At 43.1% G+C, this 23434-nt stretch overlaps 1 protein-coding gene across 4 annotated transcripts in view; it reads right to left on the reverse strand.

The window, feature by feature from the left end:
- RELCH (RAB11 binding and LisH domain, coiled-coil and HEAT repeat containing) overlaps positions 1–23434 on the reverse strand; it is a 72598-nt gene that overhangs the window by 23624 nt on the left and 25540 nt on the right. For 3 of the 4 annotated variants that reach the window (XM_077353426.1, XM_077353425.1, XM_077353424.1), the window contains 10 exons: positions 11146–11258; positions 9400–9490; positions 8382–8453; positions 7118–7258; positions 6690–6854; positions 5818–5965; positions 4386–4542; positions 3427–3550; positions 2360–2408; positions 842–921 (listed from right to left, as the gene is read on the reverse strand). In XM_077353426.1, the coding sequence (XP_077209541.1) occupies positions 842–921; positions 2360–2408; positions 3427–3550; positions 4386–4542; positions 5818–5965; positions 6690–6854; positions 7118–7258; positions 8382–8453; positions 9400–9490; positions 11146–11258 (1140 nt within the window). Of the gene's footprint in view, positions 1–841; positions 922–2359; positions 2409–3426; positions 3551–4385; positions 4543–5817; positions 5966–6689; positions 6855–7117; positions 7259–8381; positions 8454–9399; positions 9491–11145; positions 11259–18368; positions 18499–23434 lie in introns of those variants that run through there. The other variant, XM_077353427.1, reaches the window with a different exon arrangement.

Below are 23434 nucleotides of genomic sequence, written 5' to 3' on the forward strand. Positions count from 1 at the left end.
ATCAACTTTCCCCAGTTATGCCCCCGTGACATTTCTGAGTGACTCAAACAATCACCAGAGCTGAGACTCCTTTCCAATATCCCTTCGATGTGTGTGTTCTACGCAGTGACTCTGAAAGCAATTCTTCCATCCAACTGCGCAAGTGTTCGGACTCAAGACATTTCCAAAGATACAGGAGCTGTGATGTTACACACTCCTCCCACTCAACTAAAACAGCTAAGAATATCTAGAATACCTGTACTGGGCTTGCATTTCCGCACTAGCAATATAATTAGGAATTGCATTTTTAAGGGCCGACTTTTTCTTCCATTTCTGCAATAAAATTCACATTTCTACGCACAGTGTGCAATTGCCTTCTGACTTACCATGTGTTTCGGGAATTCTCAGTTACAGCAATTTCATCAGTCAAGGCAGAATCTAATCTGAGGCTGCCCAATGTGCCCTAGTCTCAACCAAAGGCGTGGTGGAAGAGCTCCATTTTGCAGGTCCTGCAAACTGCTGGAGTTCAGGCAGGGCCCTGGTCACCTTTGTTGGAACCAATCTGTCACAGCCTTCAGGCATCTGGCCAAGGCTTTCAAGGGGAGGGGCATGTATTTAGCATCCCCATAGTTCTGCTAACAAAGGTAGCAGTGATGGCTGCTGACTATATACTCACAACCACAATAAGTGGTGCAAGGCTGAACGTGTTTGTCTATGGTGTCTTTAGAGTCCATGTTTTTGAGTGGTCATATCGCCTGTACCCGACTAATACGACCCTTTTAGGAATAGTGAGAATCCTTACTGAACATATTCAAATTTTGCAAATAAAATGTGCTTTCCAGAATTGAAGAAAACTGCTTGCCTGGATATAGCATGTAAGGACACCCGTTGCATAGATAGGAACCGTGGCTTTTGTCAGCACTCCATTCCCTGCTGTAGTGTCTGAATTCAAGGTGGGGGAAAAAACAGTTGAAGAGGATGTGTTAACATTTTGTTGCTGCAAAAGGAAGGCACATTTGCCTAATTCTGTCCTACTGGGGGAGTTCTTTGCTTAAATTGTTTTTTGTTGGCAGAAGTACACAGGACAGAGAAGAGGGGAAATTTTCCCTTGAACATTCCATTCTGTGGAATAAACACTCAAAATGTGTTATGTGATTACAACCATTCTGAAGGCACACACTATTGTCATGTCTGACTGGCAGGGACTGTGCAGCTTCTTTCAAGTATTTTTTTTAAACTGGGAACTTCTGCCCTGAAGCAGAGAGAGTGCTGCACGAAAAAAGTGGAAGATTCCAAAATTGTAACAAAGGAGAGACAGAATTTATCCAGTGGCTTAATTAAGTATGAGAAGATAAAAAGTCTCTTATGTCATTTATTTAGACTTTGACTCTGCCAGAGTCAAAGTCTAAATAAATGACATAAGAGACTTTTTATCTTCTCATACTTAATTAAGCCACTGGATAAATTCTGTCTCTCCCCTGAAGCAGAGAGAGGCTGTGCTCGTGAGCCAAGGCTAGTCTGTCAAGATATGCTGGCTCCTTTTGCATTTGTCATGGAGCCAACCGGAACCAAAATGGCAACAGTAACTTTACGGGCTAAGTTCAAATGCTGAAGAAAGAAAAATGCATGGCTAAAAAGGCACAGGTGTTGATGCATCACTTTGGGACTGGAAAAACCATGAAGAAAAAAGGAGGACATTCAAGGCAGTTCAGAGGGTCTCCAGCAAAACTATTAGATTCAAATCCAGTGACATCTTAGAGACCATGAAGGGTTGGGAACTTGGACTCTGAAAAGGTCATAACCTGATACCCTTCTTGGTCTAAGGTCCTCCTGGACTCAAATTTGTTACATTCAAATTACTTTATGATATCTGTTCTCAGGAACTGTGATGTGTTAATGCATCTGGAATACAGGTACCATGAATCCTGTTCAAAATGGCTCCATGAGCACCTAATTTAGTAATGCTGAGATTCCCAAATGAATCCCCTTGGAGTTTGGAAGCAGGGCCACTTTGACTCGGCATACTACTCAAGCTCCGGAACACGTATGTTTGATTTTTTAATATACATGCATATCAATACTCCCCAAAAATGAGCGATAAACTAGCCCATCATCTATCTGCTGAGAAGATATCATGCCTATAGGAGTGAATACAATGAGGAGAAAAAAGTGCCACTCCTAATATCACAGAACATACAATTCTATTCAGGCAGTCTGTCTTTTGGTTAGACTTCTATGTAAAGTCAGTTTAACTAGCAAAACAAAGCAAGGATTTATCCAATGAAACTGTCTTCAAAAGCTAATGTGTCAAATTAATGGATTTAGAGCTCTCTCACCAGTTTAGGATTTTTTAAAATTCTGAAGTAAGGTTGCTACTCACCAACATTCTCCTCCGAGAGCCTTAAGATTTCCTGGAATTGTGGTTTTACCTAAAAATGGAATATGAGACACTAGTTCAGATTTGATGCAAGTTGCAAGATGTATATGACATTTGGGACCTTTAATATAAAATACAACACTCTAGAAGTACTTTGATGTACAGCTCTGAAGAGAAATAAATGGGAAACTGGTAGCAAGAAGGTTCCTTGAATTGCCTCTCCCCTCCCAATGGAAGAGTCTCTCCCAAGATGGTGCAAGGAAAAGCGAGGGAAGGAAAAGCAACTCCAGCAAGACTGGCCAATCGCCTTCCCTTCCTTTTACCACGACAGGCATCCTGCAAGGTAGGGGAGGCTGAGAGAGCTCTGAAAGAACTGTGACTGGCCCAAGGTTACTCAGCTGGCTGCATGTGGAGGAGGGAATCAAACCAGTTGGCTCTCAACGTTCGCTTCAATTCCAAATAAACAGAAAAATCCTGCTCACAGTGAAGCTTCTTTTCCATCTACAATCCGACGGTTGAGCATTTGTTAAATTCTTGCTGGCAAGCCTTATCTCACCAGACCTTGGAAGCTAAGCAGGGTCAGCCTTGGTTACTACTAGGATGGGAGATGGCTGAGCAAGTCCGCTGTTGCTCTCCAAAGGCAGGCAATGGCCAACCTCCTCTGAATGTCTCTTGTCTCAACACGGTTGGGGTAACCCAGCTGTGACTTGACGGTGCTTTCCACTACCAGGGCTCTACTTATTTCCCTAGAAGAAGAGACCTTTGGATACCCCACTTGTCACAACCCAAGGAGTCCCAAAGCAGCTTCCTCTCCCCACAACAGACACCCTCTGGCTGGGAGAGTCCTAAGAGAATTGCTCTGTAGGAACAATCCTAACAGAGCTGTGACTGGCCCAAGTTCGCCCGGCTGATTGCATTGTGGAGGAGCGGGGAATCAAACTTGGCTCTCCAGTTTTGAGTCTGCCTGTCTTAACCACAACACCAAGCTGGCTCTCAAATACAGAGTCAATACAGTGCCTTATAAAGCATTCCTCCATTTTGTAATCTGGTCCAGACATGGGGGAGTTTACCTTTGTATTTGTGAAGATTTTCCCAAATGTTCTGCAAAGTCGCCAGAAAAACCTTGAAAATTCATGCACACAGGCTGCTGAGGCCACGTTAATCTTGCCAACTATTTCTATAAGTTGCGGCAACCTAAAAGAAGAAAGTTGCAGCAGGTTTTTAAAATAGCTAATTATTTAAAGGTATATACTGCCTTCCCTTAAAATAAAAAGTTTCCAGTACCACATACACATGTCTTGCACCAATAACCTATTATTTTAGTTCTTCGGGCACAATATATTTAAGAGTGCTGAAGTAAAACTGTTGCTGTTTATCAGAACAAATTACAATTACACAAGTCCAGAAGAAGTTCCTGACAGTTAGAGCGGTTTCTCAGTGGAACAGGCTTCCTTGGGAGGTGGTGGGTTCTCCATCTTTGGAGATTTTTAAACAGAGGCTAGATAGCCATCTGACAGAGAGGCTGATTATGTGAAGGCTGAAGGGGATGGCAGGTTACAGTAGATGAGTGATTGGGATGTGAGTGTCCTGCATAGTGCAGGGGGCTGGACTAGATGACCCATGAGGTCCCTTCCAACTCTATGATTCTATGAAATTTGGGGGGGGGGTATCATCTGGGCATGGAATTGGGGTCACTGAGGGCGGGCAGGTAGTTGTGAATATCCTGCATTCTGCTGGCTGTTGGACTAGATGACCCTGGAGGTTCCTTCCAGCTCTATGATTCTACGTTACGGGAGGCTGAGAAGCACTATTCTCAGTTAAAGATTACATTCAATATTCTCCAACAGTACTGGGCTATTCCCTATCATCATCCAATGCTGCGCTGCAAACTAATTTATGCAATCAGGTGTAAAAAAATAGCACCAAGTGCTACCACTTTTGCACAGGAAAATGATAGAGTCAGAAAAGCACTTCCTACACGTTGTAGTTAATTCAGAGGAATTAAGTGGGGCCCACCGGAACTACTCACAGCTGATTAACAACCCAGAGTAAGGTCTCCCAGCCTGTGGTGCCCTCATGCTCCAGCTGGTAATCATAAAGCTGCAGCAGGATGGCCAGTTGTTCACGGCTTCCGATTATGGTGGCCACGTCCTGAAGGGGTGATACAGGCCTTGGGAATCGCGTCACTGCAGGAAAAAAAACAAGCAACCACAACCTAAGGTTAGAACTAACAGGAGTTCTTTTCAGGGACTCATTTACTATGATGAAGAAACAATCAAAACTGGTAACTATAAAGGCTTCCACCTAACAAAGTACCCAGAACAACTAGAACAAAGAAATCTACCCAAAATTAATTTAAATCATGGGAATGGGACAAGAGGATTTAAGCAGACTTAGCCAGAGAAATTTAAAGCAAAACTAAACTGGTCGAAGTCCTTGTACTGTGATTTAATTCTGATTCTCACAATTTTGCCTTCAAGACGGACTTTAATATCAGATACTTCTGGATCTTTACCAACAGTAAATTGGTCCCGTAGTAAATCCCTAATGGAAGGCATTTTTGTCAGCAGACTGTGACCTCCTTGCATCTCCTGCTCCAGCCCCAAAGGACCCCTGAGATGCTGATATTTGGGGATGGGGCACCCTGAGGAACAGCTTGAGGAGGACAGCTGATGGTCTGGGGAAATCATAAAAAATGACCTCTACTCTTCTGCTAGTGGAAATTTGCCATGAGTGCCAAGCTAACTAATGGAGGGCCATCTTTACAGATGTGTGGTTGTGCATGTGTGACACTATCCCAGGAGAAGGTACTGTGATGTTTGTGATCATCATCTGACAAACCGAGAGCCTTTTACTTCACTGCTTTGTTTTGGAAGCAGGCGGAAACAAGGTCACAAGTTAAGAGTCAATAAAGTTCTTCATTAATACAATCCCATTAAGTATCAGACCAGCTCCTGAGATAGTACAGTATTATAGATTTGTACTGGTCACATTGTGGGGGGAAAGGACGTTCTATGGTTTGCATTTAGCAAAAACAAGATAACTCTAGCCTACTTAGAACACTGCCTTGTATTTATGTATTATCCAATTTCTAAAACATACTTTCTCAACCAGGATTTCATGGAACCTTGGGTTTTTTTTGATGACCTTGGAAGTATTTAATTACTTTTTGGTATATTTTTTACATCTGTTAAACATTGATCAGGTGACATAACCATATGTGGTCAGGTTGACCTGCCCCCCCTGCAAATGGCCAATGGTGGGCCAGGAGGGGGTGAGAAGGGGAGGGGCCCTAGGTGGGCATGAACACAGCTATGCTTCCCAACCATATTCTGCATGAATGCGCTATTTCTGGGGCTTCTCGAAGCCTGAAGAATGTTTCAGGGGGTTCCCAATGGTACAGAAGTTGAGAAAGGCTGTTCTAGACAAAAATCCACAGGGGGAAATAAAGAAGTGTATACCTTCTATCTGTGGGACTTCCCCCTGAAGCTTTGCTTTGCTGGTGAAAGGCGCATTCTGTAGCACCAGTGCAAAAAGTGAAGGAATCAAGGACTGCAAAGCAGAAAGGTACATGTGGAGCTTGTGTTCATCCAGCCCGTGCTCTCCTTCCTGAAACAGAAAGCAGGACAAGCTCAGGGCTGGAAAGGAAACAGTGTGGAGAGATAAACGAAAAACAAGACAGGTTTTACACTGGGATTTTGGAGGAAGCAACCTTCTGTGTTAACTCAACCCTCTGATCATCAACCCACTTTTCAGTCCTTTTAAAAAAGCCCTTCTCTATGGAAGATTAAGTGGTATGAAAACAACTGGGCACCATCTGGATAAAATTAAACCATTTACTAAATGATTAAGTCAGAAAATGTAAACATGTCAGTTTATCTTTCTCAATGAGTCTTAGAGGCAGTTAACTCTGCCTGAATGACATCCATAGATATTGCTATATCTCTGACAGTACTCAACCCCTTCCTCTGACATTTAGGAGGGTCTCTGCAAGGATGGATTCAAATGGGTCGCCGTGGTGGTCTGAAGTAGCACAATAAAATCAGAGTCCAGTAGTAACTTTAAGACCAACAAAGATTTAGTCAAGGCGTGAGCTTTCGAGTGCAAGCACTTGAAAGCTCACACCTTGAATAAATCTTTGTTGGTCTTAAAGGTGCTACTGGACTCTGATTTTATTCTACAAGGATGGGTTACTGAGGATTACTGATCACTCACACTGACAACAGAAATTTCTCTTAAACACCAGTGTAAAAGCATGAAAACAAAACAAAGCAGGCTCTCTAAATGCCTGCTTATCTCAGATGTGCTGCCCAAAATCTACGACAATACTTACCCTGAGTAGTTTTTCAATTTTGCTAAGCAATGTAGGTATAAGATGCGACTGCAAGTTCCCCAGTTCTGTAGTCCAGGCAGCATAGGCAGGCAAGAACACCTGATGAGTGGCACTAACTACTCGTTCCGAGGGGTCGCCCAAAGCTGAGAGGAGAAGTTCAAAACCCTGGCAACATACAGAAAATCCCATTGAGCAATATTCCTTTACTTGGTTTATGTACAGAAGGCATAAACTACTGAGTATATATTATAGTTTATTTATATTTGCAAAATCCAGCTAATATTTGGGAAACCATCCTCAGTGCACTAAATTTTTATCAAACATTCCCTCCCTCAGGCAGGCTCCTGATTTGAAGCCAAGCTTGCCAAGTATTTCCCATCTGTCTAGCAGGACTGTCACATGCGTGGAGCTGCAACCAGATACTATACCTGTTGGTATTTGTCTGGATCATCAATGTAGCCCATGATGATGCCGAGGCTTTTGATCACAGCTTCTCGTACCAGGTCGGCCTTATCTTCCATCAGCATTTGCTGTAGCATAGAAAGTACCAAAGAACTACGAATCTCTTTCTGAAAACACAGAAGAAGAGGCTTATTGTGTTACACTCTGGTGCTGGAGAAGACTCTTGCGAGTCCCTTGGACTGCAAGGCGAACAAACCGGTCAGTCCTAGAGGAGATCAGCCCTGACTGCTCCTTAGAAGGCCAGATCCTGAAGGTGAAACTCAAATCCTTTGGCCACCTCATGAGAAGGAAGGACTCCCTGGAGAAGAGCCTAATGCTGGGAGCGATTGAGGGCAAAAGAAGAAGGGGACGACAGAGAATGAGGTGGCTGGATGGAGTCACTGAAGCAGTCGGTGCAAACTTAAGTGGACCTCGAGGAATGGTAGAGGTCAGGAAGGCCTGGAGGATCATTATCCATGGGGTCGTGATGGGTCGGACACAACTTCGCAACTAACAACAACAACATTGTGTTACACAGAAAGCGGGGGGTGGGGGGGCATGTCCAACAGTAAATACAGCAACAAATGCAATTAAAAACAAAGCAAGTGACTGCTGATCTGTAATAGTATGATGTTATTTGTTAATCAGAAATAAAAATATCTAAGCTTATGATTTAATACCTCCAAGGGCAAGCAATTTGGACGCACTACAAGAGTGTTGGGCTCATTTTGAGCAGAACAGAACTATGCCACAGCCAGTCTTGCAAGCCAGGGCTTTGTTACTTTTAAATTCTGTAGGAAGCTTTTATCTGTCTAGGAATGTTTTAATTTATTGTTGTAAGCCAGCCTGAGCCCACTTCTGGGAAACAGCGATCTATCAGTCAAATAATCAATAAGTAAAATGTTGGGCTCCAGAGACCTGCTTGCTTTGCGTGATTGCCACCCACAAATATAATCTTCCTACAGTCCTGGGTGATCATCCGCAAGGTAATCTTGTAAGCCCAGTTCTGTCATCGGCCTCTCCTCTACATGATGTCAAAACTAAGGGGTGCTTCAAAAGCAGATTGTGGCACAACGATATAATTCTGTTGGTCCAGAACAAAGAAACAAAATGTCAAACTCGTCTGGACTAGGCACAAGCCCTTCCTGTGAATCTCTCTGGAATATATAGGCTGTTTTAGAAACAGGAAGCTTGATGGAAGCCCTTTGCTTAAAAGCGAGATAAATATTCACAGCTAAACACAACACTTACAGGAAGATAAGGTGCTAACGCTCCACAGGACTCTGCCACCAATAGCCGCCTTTCCGGATATTTGTGGTTGATCTGTAGGAAGGAAAACCTTGAACATTAATAGTTTATACCTTTTATTATTTGCTCGCACTTCTATGTTTCATCCATCGCAATACAGCATTAATGAAAGCAATCCCCAACTTAAACGAACAGCCCTAATAAAGGTTTTTTTCCCCTTCCGTTCAGTGATGGAATTCAACACACACTGAGCATTGACTGGGTATTCCTGGGGTACATACAAGTGGCGTCATGAAGGAAAGTATCTGCAAGGCAGTAAAGTTACTTTCGCAACACCCTGATTAATAATAATAATAATAATAATAATAATAATAATAATAATAATAATAATAATAATAATGCAAACGGAGAAGAAACTGCCAGCTTCATGAAGTTCCGCGTAAATAATTCCTTCTTCCTTTGTTACATTCTAAAGGATTTGCAAATAAGGAAAGTGCATTTCGATACTTATTAAATTATTATTCCCCTGAAATAATGTCCGTGGTTGCAAAAATTTGGTGGAAGCTCTAAAAGTTAGAACTAAACTTTTAAAGCATATTTTACTATTATTGCCTTGTTGTTGTTTATACATATCTTCAGTTGTTTTGATCTGTTCTCATTTGTAATGCTATGGAATGCCAAGGTAACAAAGGAATGAACAAATGAACAATAATAGTTTTGTGGGCCTGCTGAGGACTGCAGCTTGAGCTCCTTCATCTGCATTGACCCTCAGGACTTCAAGCCCTCCCTGGTGTACAATCACAGATGGAAACACTCATGGATTGGCTGCGCTACTTCTGACGCCTTACTCTTGGTCTCTGTAGCCCACTTGACGTGATGAATCAGGCAGGTCTAATATTCCAACACAATTTTTTGGAAGTATTTGTGGAATATTGTGGAAATGCACTGGAAATAGAACTGTTGATGGGCTATTTGAAAGTTAGCAAGCCGGGAACAAAACAGAGACGGCGCATCCTATTACCTGTTCCCAACATTGTGGCAAAAGTTCTGCTTCTACGCGTGTTGGTCCAACATGTCGTGCAAACGCTACACACCCGGTAAGAATCATTTGCCTGTAAAATAAGCATCTTCAGGTTAGTACAATGCCCGCATGAATTTTCATCCTCTTACCACGCTTGCACGAATAACCAAACGTTTATTTATTCAAAGGACTGTGTGCTGCCTCCCCTGCTTAAGGTGGCAAAAAGGAGATGGAAAAACCTGAATGTTTTTGCATTTACAGAACCTTCAGAGGGATTCAAGCCCTATAAATATCTGCAGAAAAGTATGACAAGTGATCCTTTATGCAAGTCTAAAGCAGAAAATATTTTTGTTAGCCTATCCAATCAGGAGGATTTCCTCCCAAAAGACAGATGTATTAAGGCTGAACCTTGGCTTTTCCAGTGGACAATGCTAACCAGCTGCATCCCTTTGTCTTTAACCCAGAGAACCGTCTCACTGCCATTGTGTACAGCAGTAGGAAAATTCTTCCAAACCACTTAAGGAGACCAATCCCTCAATTTGGTATTTTCCTCACCTTCCTTTAAGAATTCTGCTGGAAGAACTTTCAGATCTAGTTTAAATCTGTGCTGCGAAGCCAGGAGAATCATTCAGGGGATTTGGCTTCTCACCTTCAAGTGAACTGAAGAATGATTCGACTCTAGAACAAACCAGGTCTTCCTGCATAGTGCAGGGGGTTGGACTAGATCAGTGGTCCCCAACCTGTGGGCCGCGGCCCGGTGCTGGGCCGTGGCTCCCTCTCCCCGCCCCCGCAGTAAAAAACTTCACAGGCCACAAGCTTGCGGCCCGGGAAGCTTCTTACTGCGGGAGGTTGGGGAGAGGGAATCAGGGCCGGGCCTCGCAGCGCGCGGGCGCGGCCCAATGCGCGGGTGCAGCCCGATGCGTGGGCATGGCCCGCGCGGGCGCGGCCCAATGCCCTGCCGGTCCCCAGCCTCAGAAAGGTTGGGGACCACTGGACTAGATGACCCAAGAGGTCCCTTCCAACTCTATTATTCTATGATTCTATGATTCATGAAGCACAGGCCAAGACACAAAATTTGGGGTGTTCCTTATTTCCAAACCCCGGCTCCCAAATCTGTTACTAGGATTCTCAAACATCATTAACCTCCTGGCACCTAGAGACCAGGAGTGACTTTTGGGCTTCCTCTACCCCATACAAATCCCCTGTTGCCAAAACATAGAAAACAAGAAAAATAAGGCATGGCTTGCTATTTATTTAAGCCAATGTGGTGCTAGTGGTTTAGAGCAGGGGTAGTCAACCTGTGGTCCTCCAGGTGTTCATGGACTACAATTCCCATGAGCCCCTGCCAGTGTCCTCCTGCTCTCCAAATCTTGGGAAAGGTTGCATCTACAGTCTGCGCCTGGATTCTTTAGGATGCTTAGGGCTGATCCTGTGTTGAACAGGGGGTTGGACTAGATGGCCTGTATGGCCCCTTCCAACTCTATGATTCTATGATTCCCCAAGGTTCTCATATATCAAGAATACTTATGAGAAGAGGGACCACAGTACCCACAGTTCAATATCTTAGAAGTCAATGCACAAAAGTGGTCTCTGACCTATCAGGGGAGCAGGAAAAGTACAGCTACATTTGCAATGTAACTCATCATCAAAAGGTTGTTTTACTTTCAAGGGATAGAAAAAGTTAACAGTGCAGCACTGGACCACCTATTACAAATCAACTTTCTGTACACCGGAAGATGGACACACCTTTGCTCATCATCTGGCCTTTTTATCAAGTTGAACAGGATGTGGAGGAGCTGATCTCTTTCTTTGGGTTCAGGGTGGAGGCAAGCTGTACACAGGATGAGTGGAATCAGCTCCTGAAAGAGGGCGGAGGGGGAAAGAGAGATCACACATGACAAACATTTAAGAGCTGAAGAGAAGCAAAGTGAAGTCTAGTCACTAGAATCAAAGGCACACATACTTGCAAACTGACTTCTTACGGGCTGATCTAAAAATGGTAGTGACAAATGCACTGTTTGTAGCCTCCAACATCAACTGGAAGGCCGCATCAGAAACTCTGATTTTCATGATCTGATATTTTGTTACTGGAAACTGAAGAAAAGAAATTGGTTGCATTTGTAAAAGGCAAAAGACACAACTGGAGCTAAGCTGGTGTGATGCATTAAAGAAGTGTCAGTTGATTGACCATAACCTCATCATACCCACTTATCCCAATACACTTACAGAAGCACAGAGGGCACCTGAGAGTACACAGAAGTTCGTCCATCATATCAGGCCTGTCATGCGCTTGGAGTGAAAGGATGAGTTCTTAGTCTCCAACACAGTGCCTGTCGCCTTTTTATTAAACAGCTTAAATTTCGATGAGAATGAGTCTGGTTTGTTCTAGACACTCTCTCTCTCACCCTCGTTGGCCCATGTGCCCAAGCTGAGCCCAAGCAGCTCCCAATTTAGAAACTCTTGAATCTCAGTTGGCTGAGATGTCTGAAATGAGGAGTTTCAAACTGAAGTTTCTTTCTTGCTTAGAGACTGGGATTCGACGCCTGTGTTTAGACAATGATACAGAAGATTGCTTTGCAGGCAAGAAAGGAAACACAAACTAGAATTCCTTCATGATGTCTCAATGATGGCTTGAAGAGAATGTTTCAACTCACTCGCTAGTTACTGGAGGATTCTAGGCATTACACAAAGAGATTTGCGAAAAAAAAGAAAGTTACATGCAGATTTGCCCTTAACACTATTTTATTGTTTACAGAGGACTGGTCTGATTAAAAGCTACTTAAACCAGGAATTCAGGAACATCTGTTGAATCGTACATTGAGATTATAAACACTGTGCTCTCCAAATACATGGGTGAAATTCAGAGGAGTACAGATTTTCTGGGTGCTGGCCATTTTCCCACCTTGCAAAACACCTAACATCGAGAATCTGGGAAGACAATCCCCCTGCTGTGAATGGAATTACATTACAGCAAAAAGCAGCTGTAATTTATATTTCCATGTACAGCCTCTAAATCAGACGGTACCAATTCCTAGATGAAACAATGAGGAATGTTGTCTGAGACCCTTTCATTGGCCTTTCTTCCCAGCACAGGAACAAAAAAACGAAGCAGCACGTTTTATGGAAAGGTGATGGGAGAATTAGATGTTCTATGAAGGACTCCTGGGAATGGTAGAGGACAGGAAGGCCTGGAGGATCATTGTCCATGGGGTCGCGATGGGTCGGACATGACTTCGCAACTAACAACAACAACAACATGAAGGCCATCAAATTAAAAACAGTCCATTTTGGTTTGCTTTCTCAGCCGATGGTCAAGCAAAAGCAGAATGAAGAACAATGCCTTTTTGGGGGGGGAGGGGAGAATAATAATATTGCATGTAGAGAACATATGGCACTTCACAATAACTCTTTATTTCATTAAGCATTTACAGCAGGGGTAGTCAAACTGCGGCCCTCCAGATGTCCATGGACTACAATTCCCAGGAGCCCCTGCCAGCAAATGCTGGCAGGGGCTCCTGGGAATTGTAGTCCATGGACATCTGGAGGGCCGCAGTTTGACTACCCCTGACTTACAGGGTCTTCTTAAGAAATCAGTAAGAGAACAGAGCTCTCAGGGAAAGAAAATTATGGATGTTCCATTTGCTTTATTAAGTTTTCCTGTTGTTGGATTAGCAGCTTCCTAGAAGTCCTAGTTGTTAGAACAATATTTTATAGTTATTCTTCCTTCACAGATCATCGCAGGATGGAACTTTACAGGAGGTTAGGTAGGCCACAGTGCTTAGTTGATCACGGAGGCCATCTTCCTTTGGCACATTATCCGGACAGAGAAGGGTTTTCTCCCCCAATAGGGCTATGGAAATATCACGCATGCAAGAGGGCTTGGGAGGCTTTTAACCAGCTGAAGGTTTGCCATTTCTTGCCTTGGTGAGTGATCCTGCTGGGTAAATATGCCTGCTTCTTGTTTTTCACCAAGTACAGACCCACAAGTCGTCTGTGAAGGAGAACAATTGAATTTTGGAAGGCTGCCTGATTAGCTGAAAAGTATTCTGACAATTTTGGCTGGGGGAAGAAAGTACTGCAATTCTGCCTCAGTGTGTGGCTATTCTTTGTTGTTGTTAGGTGCGAAGTCGTTTACGACCTATCGCGACCCCATGGACAATGATCCTCCAGGCCTTCCTGTCCTCTTCCATTCCCTGGAGTCCCTTTAAGTTTGCACCTACTGCTTCAGTGACTCCATCCAGCCACCTCGTTCTCTGTCGTTCCCTTCTTCTTTTGCCCTCAATCGCTCCCAGCATTAGGCTCTTCTCCAGGGAGTCCTTCCTTCTCATGAGGTGGCCAAAGTATGGTTGCTATTCTTAGTATGGTTCTAATGAAACTGTACCTCTTCTGCTACCCACAGCTACCTTCAGTGACCCACCATCACATTCAATATAAAGGTAAAGGTATCCCCTGTGCAAGTACCGAGTCATGTCTGGGCCTTGGGGTGACGCCCTCTAGCGTTTTCATGGCAGACTCAATACAGGGTGGTTTGCCAGTGCCTTCCCCAGTCATTACCGTTTACCCCCCAGCAAGCTGGGTACTCATTTTACCGACCTCAGAAGGATGGAAGGCTGAATCGACCTTGAGCCAGCTACTGGGATTGAACTCCCAGCCTCATGGGCAAAGCTTTCAGACAGCTGCCTTACCACTCTGCGCCACAAGAGGCTCTAATAAAAGAGGCTCTAATAATAACATTCAATATGGCAGCTGCCTATTAGAATCCCAACTTTTATTAGGAACTTCTCAAAGACTGGCTCAACTAGTCAACTTAGAGAGGAAGAGCTGCTCTACTTGAAAAGTTTTAATCTGGAATATGTGGGTTCAAAGCCTGAAGAACTAGAACATTTTTACAGTGTAATTCCAGAATCTTGGCACAAAAAGCTGTGGTCATATTATTTTACGGGCTACCTCCTTTAAGTGTCAAAAACCAGTTAACACAAAATGCTAATGAAAAGAACAGTTATCAAATCCTGATGGAGAACATCTTGGAAAAGATGGCAGGATGGCATTAATAGTGTGTGTGTGTGTGGGGGGGAGGGGAACCCTTCTATTCCCCATAGTTTCACTGAGAAAGCACATAATTATTTAAAGTAAATTATGAGAATACAGTTGAGAGACCAAGAAAGGACAAGCAGAAAATAGTAGGAGCAGAAAAGCCTAAGCATTTGTTTTATATTAAAATTTACTGAAGACAGTTTCATGTTAGGGCCTAAGAGCAGACTGCTATTTCAGAGTGAATTTCCAATATGAACAAACAGTGTAAGGAAAGGGAGTGTGGGATCCAAAGAGCTGTGGGATATCTGATGGGTCTGTTTTGTGATAATGCATACAAGATTAAACAGGTGGCTGACAAGTCTTGTGCACACGTGCAAGTTAGAGTAGCCTTAGTATGTCCCTTGCCTATAATCAAGACTTATTGATTATATTTATATACCCCCCTCCCCTTGCAGCTCAGGGCAGTTTACAGAAAACATGGAAGTCACAAGACAGGTACAATATGGTTCAGTGAATGGCATCAGATAACAGCAACAGCAATAACAGTAATAACATCTTTATAGGAACGTAAGATTTCTTTCCCACTCAATGAGGAATCTTCTGTTAGCAGAAGATAAAGGAAGTTACTTCACTTCACAGAAGGAAAAGTTTCCTCTAGGATTCTGAATACCCACACACATGAAGAGTTGACATGGCAATCCTGAGTTTGTCTTAGAAGGGTGTAACTCTGTGTAAGGCCATACTGATAAGCATATAAGTATAGTGTGTCTAGACTAGGGGTGTGCAATCTCCCTTGCCCCTTTGGTATTTTTCATCCCAATACTTCAGAAATCTCAAGTTTTTTTCCAGGTCCAATAGACACAAAATGTAAAAATGCAGAGGACTGGTGGCTCAGCTCAGGCTATTTTTGGCAGTCTCTTTAAACCAGACCGTCCAAAAGAGCAGGTCAAGCAGCCAATCCTGCAGATTCAACTCTCCCTGTAGGCCTGCCTGGCTCTGCTGGGCTACCCAAGAGCCCGCCAAGGAGCTTATCCTGCAAGGAGATCTCTCCTTGCAGGCTTGGCTGGGGAGAAGCTGGCCCCAGGATCACCATACCACAGGAGGTCTCTCCCCATGGCACGCAGATCCTAGCTGAGACGGCTTCCAGCATGGCTGCAGGAGAAGCTGGCCCCAGGATCTGCTTTGCTGTGGCTAGCAGAATGCTCTCTGTGGCATAGCAGCTTCTGGAGCTTGCTTCTACTGCAGCCAGTTTAAACAAGGCAGTACAAGAAGCCAGTCTTAAGCCTAGTTGCCAGGAACAGTCCGCTATCCCTGGTACTGCTGATCCTCAGCCGGGTCTTTTACAGTTCCTAAACTTCAAAGTATGAGCCTCTTGTGGCGCAGATGAGCCTCTTGTGGCGCAGAGTGGTAAGGCAGCCGTCTGAAAACTTTGCCCATGAGGCTGGGAGTTCAATCCCAGCAGCCAGCTCAAGGTTGACTCAGCCTTCCATCCTTCCGAGGTCGGTAAAATGAGTACCCAGCTTGCTGGGGGGTAAACGGTAATGACTGGGGAAGGCACTGGCAAACCACCCCGTATTGAGTCTGCCATGAAAACGCTAGAGGGCGTCACCCCAAGGGTCAGACATGACTCGGTGCTTGCACAGGGGATACCTTTACCTTTACCTTTTTAAACTTCAAAGGGACTGCAGCCGAAGCCCAACAAACAGCTGAAAAAGGGGAAACAATCTGCTCCCCCCTTTCCGCTGTTTTTCAGTCTACTGATAATTCCTGAATATAGCTGGGTTTTTTCCAGGATTTTTTTTCCGGAAAAAAAAAATATACTGAAGAAACTGAAATATACCTGGAAAATGCTGATAAGGTATTCTTTGGGTATATTTTTGGCTAAGGTAGATCTGAATTCACACCCCCAGTCTAGATACCAATGTACAAATACATAGTGGAAGTACACAAACCACCTTAGACGGGAAACCTACTGAGCAATCAGATCTATCTACGTGCCTCCAGTCACCATCCTAAATGCACCAAATGATCCATCGTCTACGGCCAAGTTCTAGAACACGCAGGTATCTTTCCCAATCCATTAGAGATTCTCACTTGCAGGATCTACAACAGACTTCCTTAGAATTGCAATAACCATCTGATTTAGTAAATAAGCAGATCCCCAAGATCAGAATGATACCAAGGGATAGCTGCTACAAGATAGGCCCAGATAAAACAACAGCAGAACACTTATCACACTGTTATGACGATAGTCTGAGGAAGAGTGCCTGCACTAGAAAGCTCACGCCTTGAATAAATCTTTGTTGGTCTCAAAGGTGCTATTGGACTCTGATTTTGGTTTAACACATCACTAATGGACCTACAACTTGGTGGGCAATGATATTCCCCTCTCACAGGCCAAACCTTTTCTCCTAAACTTAAACTCTCACCCACAGCAATGTCCTTCCTAATGTGGGCATGGACTCCGGGAACAGAACATGCAGCAAAGCATGATGCCAACTTTGTACCTCTCGGTCAATGCAATCACAGAGCTTAACAACACCAGCCAAACCATCTCGGATTCATACACTTGCTCATCTACCAACATTATACGTGACATCGAGATGTCAGCAGCCCGCCTTCCACTCTCTCCTCTGGATGAATAGGTCAGACTGATAGATTCAAGTGGGTTACCGTGTTGGTCTGAAGCAGCACAACAAAACAAAATCAGAGTCCAGTGGCACCTTTAAGACCAACAAAGATATATTCAAGGCGTGAGCTTTTGAGTGCAAGCACTCGAAAGCTCACGCCTTGAATAAATCTTTGTTGGTCTTAAAGGTGCCGCAGGTCAGACTGATGAAAGCTTATATCTTGAAAATCTTGTGGATCGCTAAGGGGCTGCTGGATTCAAATCTAAATAATTATGACGTTTCTGGGGGGAAACCATGAAGGTAGTTTGAGATTACTGAACTGTTATCAATGGACCTCAATGTTAAACAGCCTGGAAGGGAACTGGGACACGGCCACAGAAAAATTTTAATTGCTGATTTCTGCTATTCTATCAGAGTTTGAAGTGGGACACTAATATAATTTTAATAGCAAATTAGATAATTAGTTTGAAATTCACTGGCATCTTATCCATTTCTTTATGAAACATCAATAGTGATGTAGGAAATCACATTCTGATAAGATGTGAACTGACACATGAGAAAATAGCACAATCCTGAACAGAGTCACAGGCGTCTAAGGCCACTGACATCCATGGGCTTATAAGAGAATCTCCGTCTAGCATTGTACTGTCGTTCTCCTTCTGATTAGTCATGAGCTCGCAGAAATTTTAAAAAGGTTTTGCGACCTACAAGGAAGCAGGGGAATCTAAAGAGTGGAAAAGATCTATGTGGCACGAGAAGCCCTTTGGCAAGACTAAAGCAGGTTCTTATGTGCAGCATTTTATGTAAGCGTTCAGTCATGTGTAACCTGCAAAGCAGAGCTTTTGGGCCTTTCCTTCTGCAGACCCCTTTGAAATGGCTCGTGTGGAGCCCTTGAAATGGCACAGAAAAAGGAGACCGTAGGCTGATAAACTCTGCACCTGGCACTAGGCTGAGACTGGAGAACCATCGTGGTTAGTGGTTAAGAGCAGTGGACTCTAATCTGGAGAACCAGGTTTGATTCCCCATTCCTCCTCCACATGAAGCCAGCCGGGTGACCTTGGTTGGTCACAGCTCTCTCGGAGCTCTCCCAACCCCACCTATCTCCCAGGGTGTCTGTTGTGGAGAAAAGAAGGCAAGGCAATTGTAAGCTGCTTTGAGACTCCTTTGGGATATGAAACCCAACTCCTTCTCATCTTCTTTGTTGCCCCTTCCCTCCCCACAATGAGAAGAGTAACAGGAGAAGGAGGTTGTTTCATGCAACCCAGACTGGATGGTCCGGGGCAGATACGAGGCTGATGCTTTTACCTTGCAGAAAAGCTGCATCAGATGGGATTAGCTGTGTGTCCTCATCCATGGGTCATAGTCTTTCCTGCATACTATGGGAGATGGGAGCAGTCTCTGCAGCGCTGCACCAGGGCTTCTAAACTTCCTTCTATCAACGGGAGTGGAGAAATAGTGAGAAAACGTCTTGAGCAGACTTGGAGGCGTGTTCCAAGCACAGTTAAAGAGAAGGAGATCAGAGGGAAGGATAAAAGCAGGAGGACAAGGGTATTTCTTCAGTGGGGAAGGGGTGCAGAAAGGGCTCAAATGCTATGCATAGACTGCTCAGGCCACGGGTAGTCAAACTGTGGCCCTCCAGATGTCCATGGTCTACAATTCCCATGAGCCCCTGCCAGCGAATGCTGGCAGGGGCTCATGGGAATTGTAGTACATGGACAATTGGAGGGCCGCAGTTTGACTACCCCTGGCTTAGGCTAATGAAGGATTGTCCAAAGGCTTTAGGAAGTGATGCCATATTGGATGAGGCCAATGGCCCATCCAGTCCAACACTCTGGGTCACACAGTGGCCAAACCCCAGGTGCCATCAGGAGGTCCACCAGCAAGGTCAGAACTCCAGATGTCCTCCCAATGTTGTCCCCCAAACACCAAGAGTACAGAGGCATCCCTGCCCTAGACATCATGATTCATTCATTCATTCATTCATTCATTCATTCATTCATTCATTCATTCATTCATTCATTCATTCATTCATTCATTCATTCATTCATTCATCCTTGTGGCTGAATAGCCACTGATGGACCTCTGCTTCATAGTCCAAGTGTACTCAACCCCTAACATATTTACTTGTTAAGTAAATCCTATGACTTATTTTTGAATAAAGGCTCCGAAAAGCAAGAAATGTCCCTCCCCAGAAGAATACAAATCAAGTTTATTTTAATTTCCTCCCTTCATTTTCAATTAGAAATTTAGTCCAGCAAAGATCAGTCCAAATGGTGCACAACAACTGCTTCAATACACACAAAATCTGCAGAGAGGAAATTATATTCGCTTCCAGAGGAAAATGAAACGCAGCCTGATAATGTGAACACGCTGCATGATAATGTCTACTAGTCATGAAAGAATCTTCTCATTTTAAAGAGTCCTATTTTACATTTCTTGGGAATAAATACGACATATTTGAAGGGGAATACAAGCACACAATATTTCTTAAGCCCTCATCTCAAGTGTCTTTCTTAAAACTGCTTGAAGCCTTCCATGATGGTGATTACACTCTTTTATTGCACATCTCTTTCCTCCTGACTTAGGAGAGGGGGGATATAAATTAAATTAGACATAAAAATAAATAAATAAAAATGTTTCTGGGTACAAACATGAGATGTTCTGGCAAGAGAGATGTTGGGGATCTACTAACCAAGCCAACTGCAATCCATGGGCATTTTATTTTCACTGCACAAGGCTGCTTTATGTGTCAGTGCATAACTGCTCCCCCACAGGCATACTCCATATCAAGATTACACATTTTGTAAAGCACAGATCTGACAGACATCTTATACAGTTCGACAGACATCTAAAAGTCATATAACTACAAGCAAAGGCTTGCAATGAGATGCAGGAGGTTGTTTTTAACTTGCCCAAGGAGGCTGCAAAGCTAAGAACAGACTAACCATTGTAGTCGTCTTTGTTTTGAGCCATTCTGACAGTGTACATTTGCTGCAACATGGTTCCTAAAAAGTTTTTAAAAATCATATTTTTTTGCAAGCCTAGGGGTTCTCAGTTTTGAAAGCGGTTTGAGATGGGGCATGGGGGAAACGCCCATCGAAGGAAACAGCATAAAAATAACGCCTTTTTTGACCACAAATTGTAAATTTAAAACAACAGACTCCCTCAAAAAATGTTGGCAGTATATGCCAATTGTGCTATATTTAAGCGATGACTAGCAGTCTTTGTGGAAAAAACACAACAGGCTCTAGGTAGCCTGCATTCCCTTTCAATTATCCCACCCAGCCTGCTAGGGGGAGTGTTTAAAGGGAGTAAGGTCCCCATGGGTGTTACAGCTGAACAGATCAGCTGTAAGGCATGCGGAAGCTGGTTCCCTTAAATGCCCCCTGCCATGTTTTCTCAGAGTGCTGAACGTTCTAAAGCAGTGGTCCCCAACCACCACAGTGCAATACAAACACTTTAGGTATTGCACAGTTTCAAAAATAGTCTGCAATGCAGCATGGCAGAATTTTGCTATTCCAGACAACCCTGAATTCCCTCTGGGTTCACAGAATTTGTTTCGACAGCTCTTTGGGAATTAGTTAAGAACTAGATTCAAAGCCCATTAGTGAGAACAGACTTTGAAAGCCCCCCCCCCCATGTGCTTCTAGGCCCGAGGGGAAAGCCTGCTCCCCCACCCCCGGCATTGGCATGGCCTTCCGCTCGGGCCTAGAAGCACATCCTGGGTCTCTTTGATGCCCTGAGTGTGCTTCCGAGGGGAAGTCTTCTGTCTTTACTCACGGTGTCCTGCCGCTTCTCCATGGCTTTCTGGCCTGTCCTGGTAAGGGCCTCGAAGCCTGTGCTGGTGAGGGCCTAAACTGTGCCCTCACCCAATTGGCTAGAATTGCTCTGTCCTGGTGAGGGGCCAATCGGAAGGCGCTTTGTGCCTTCCGATTGGCCCTGCACCTAGACTGGCTCCGCCCACTCTCCGCCCACCAAATATGAATACAATGAAAGCTGTATAAAGATAGGAGCATTGTTAACAGACACCTGTACATGAGATTATTGATGACTAATACTTAAAAATCGTTCACAAAATCTAAAGTGCATGTATATGCACACACAGTTTAACTCAGAGCGCCACAAGAAAACACATACATACCATGTTTTAAATGTATTATTGTACAGTGCATTTAATGGAATAACTAATCTGATGAGTTATGGTATAAATTATTGAATTAAGAATACATTGAATGTTATTATTTTCCTAATTATGTAATCAGACACAACAGTACCCCAGCACTATTATACTTTATAGTCCTACTATTAGAGATCTACATTAAAAAGCACTAATCAACAGCAAAGTGTGGTATATATGTGTGTCTATATATTTTCAAGCCAGTCAGTATTGTGGTCTTTTGTATAACTATTGATGCATTATTAGTTGGGACCCCCAGAAAGCACAATGGACAACCAAGGCCTACTTGTGGACATCACCCAATGTAAACAACCAATAGTCTTTTCTTCTATAACCAGAACTCTGCCAATTATAATAAAGAACAATGTTTTGTGATAGTGACAGACTGTTCATTAAAGGCAAATTTTAAAAACAATTGTGCATGTTTTACATACAATCAAAGTTAAAAAAAAACACAGGCAGGCACAAAATCCATTTCTAACCTGACTGAATTTTCTGTCTTTGTTCAGAATTACATTTAAACATTACTGCTACAGATTTTGCAAGGGTAAAATAAGCAGGAAATAGTGCTGCAGAAATATAACACAATGTCCAAGTGTAACTAGGAGAGCTGCAAAAGAGAAGCTAAAAACAGCACCCTGCCAAGCTGCTGAATGGCAACAGCCAGAAATTAGTAACTGATCCTGGAACACAGCTGACGGGATTCTTTCCCATTACCGAAGCTTGAGATTTTTTCAACAAGACATGCAGTTTATGCAACTAGAAACTGAATGTCATCAAGAGCAAAATTTCACCAGTTACTTCATCTGTCTCATTTTTTTCTGTGAGGATCAGTACATATTTCTTGACTTAGTTACCTTTTCATAAAGCCTCAACGGGTTTCAAGGCCAAATGCATAACTAGTCCTCTAGATTAACAGGTAAAACTGGGCTGGATGTAAAAACAATTGCTAAACCACTACCATCCCCACCATTTCCAGTTTACTGAGCAACCTTTACCTTACCAGTCAAAAAGTTCTATCCAGAATGGCAACAATCACATCATTATTATTTAATACAAGCTTTGACACTGATTTTAAGAAGAAAAAGTCTCAAGCTGGCGATGGCGAAATGATTTATTCCAATGAAAACAATGTTCAAAACAATTTCAAAACGGATTCCTAGGTATAGTCCGGTTTCGATATCTTCATCAGTGATGTTCTCAATATTGTTAATACCTCAATCTTCTCTAAATGTATTCTTTCGGGTGATGAAATTATAGAAAATAACCTACTTAGTCTCTCGTAATATTTTGCTTCGTGTAGTTCAATCCCAAAATGATAATATAATATCCAAATTTGTAGGGATCTACTAATATTAATATCACAATGTGTAATTACTCTTCACTGATGAAGATATCGAAAACGGCCTATACCTAGGTATCCGTTTTGAAATTGTTTTAAACATTGTTTCTATTGGAATAAATCATGTTATCATCGCCAGCTTGAGACTTTTTCTTCTGCTTATATTATGGCTGATGGGTCTTCACCTGCTACTGGTTTTAAGAAAGCAGAAGCTGCCCTATCAAACTATTATTGCCCCTATTATTATTATCTGTAAAAATGATAGCATCTCAACACTGAAAAACATTAAATTCCAAATGTTAATGAGTTAAAGACATTCTTCTTGAAAAGTCTGTGTTAGCAGCTATTCTACAGATGTGAGCTGAACACTTATATAGCACCTTCAATCACACATAGCGATAGCTTTATTAAAAGTACTGTGATTCTTAGGAGAAATAAAACGATAAGCTGAATGTTGTGTGTGTACCTTACCAAAACAGAATGGAAAAAAACCCAACTTTAAGAAGCACAAAGGCGGATTGTGCCATTGTTTTTGAAGTACAGTTTTAGCACTTCATGGCAAATACTTCGTAATAAATACATATACTTTGTACAATTTATTACTCAAAAAAAATTCTCACCCCAACTTTGGGTAGCCAAAGCATGTATGTCTTAGACAGCAGACACAAGTAATCCCCAATTTTCAGAGGGGGAAAAGGTAACAAATTCACCCCAGGATACATAGCTAAGTCTACTTTAGAAACATAAGCACTAGAAGTGGGTTTGGCTAACACAAGTAAGCAAACTTAAGGGCCAAACGGATGGACTCACAACAACAGCCTTGCAGAGTGCCATCGGGATCTTAAGCAAAAG

This window comes from Paroedura picta, chromosome 9 (genome assembly GCF_049243985.1).
Source record: "Paroedura picta isolate Pp20150507F chromosome 9, Ppicta_v3.0, whole genome shotgun sequence".
Lineage (NCBI taxonomy): Eukaryota > Metazoa > Chordata > Lepidosauria > Squamata > Gekkonidae > Paroedura > Paroedura picta.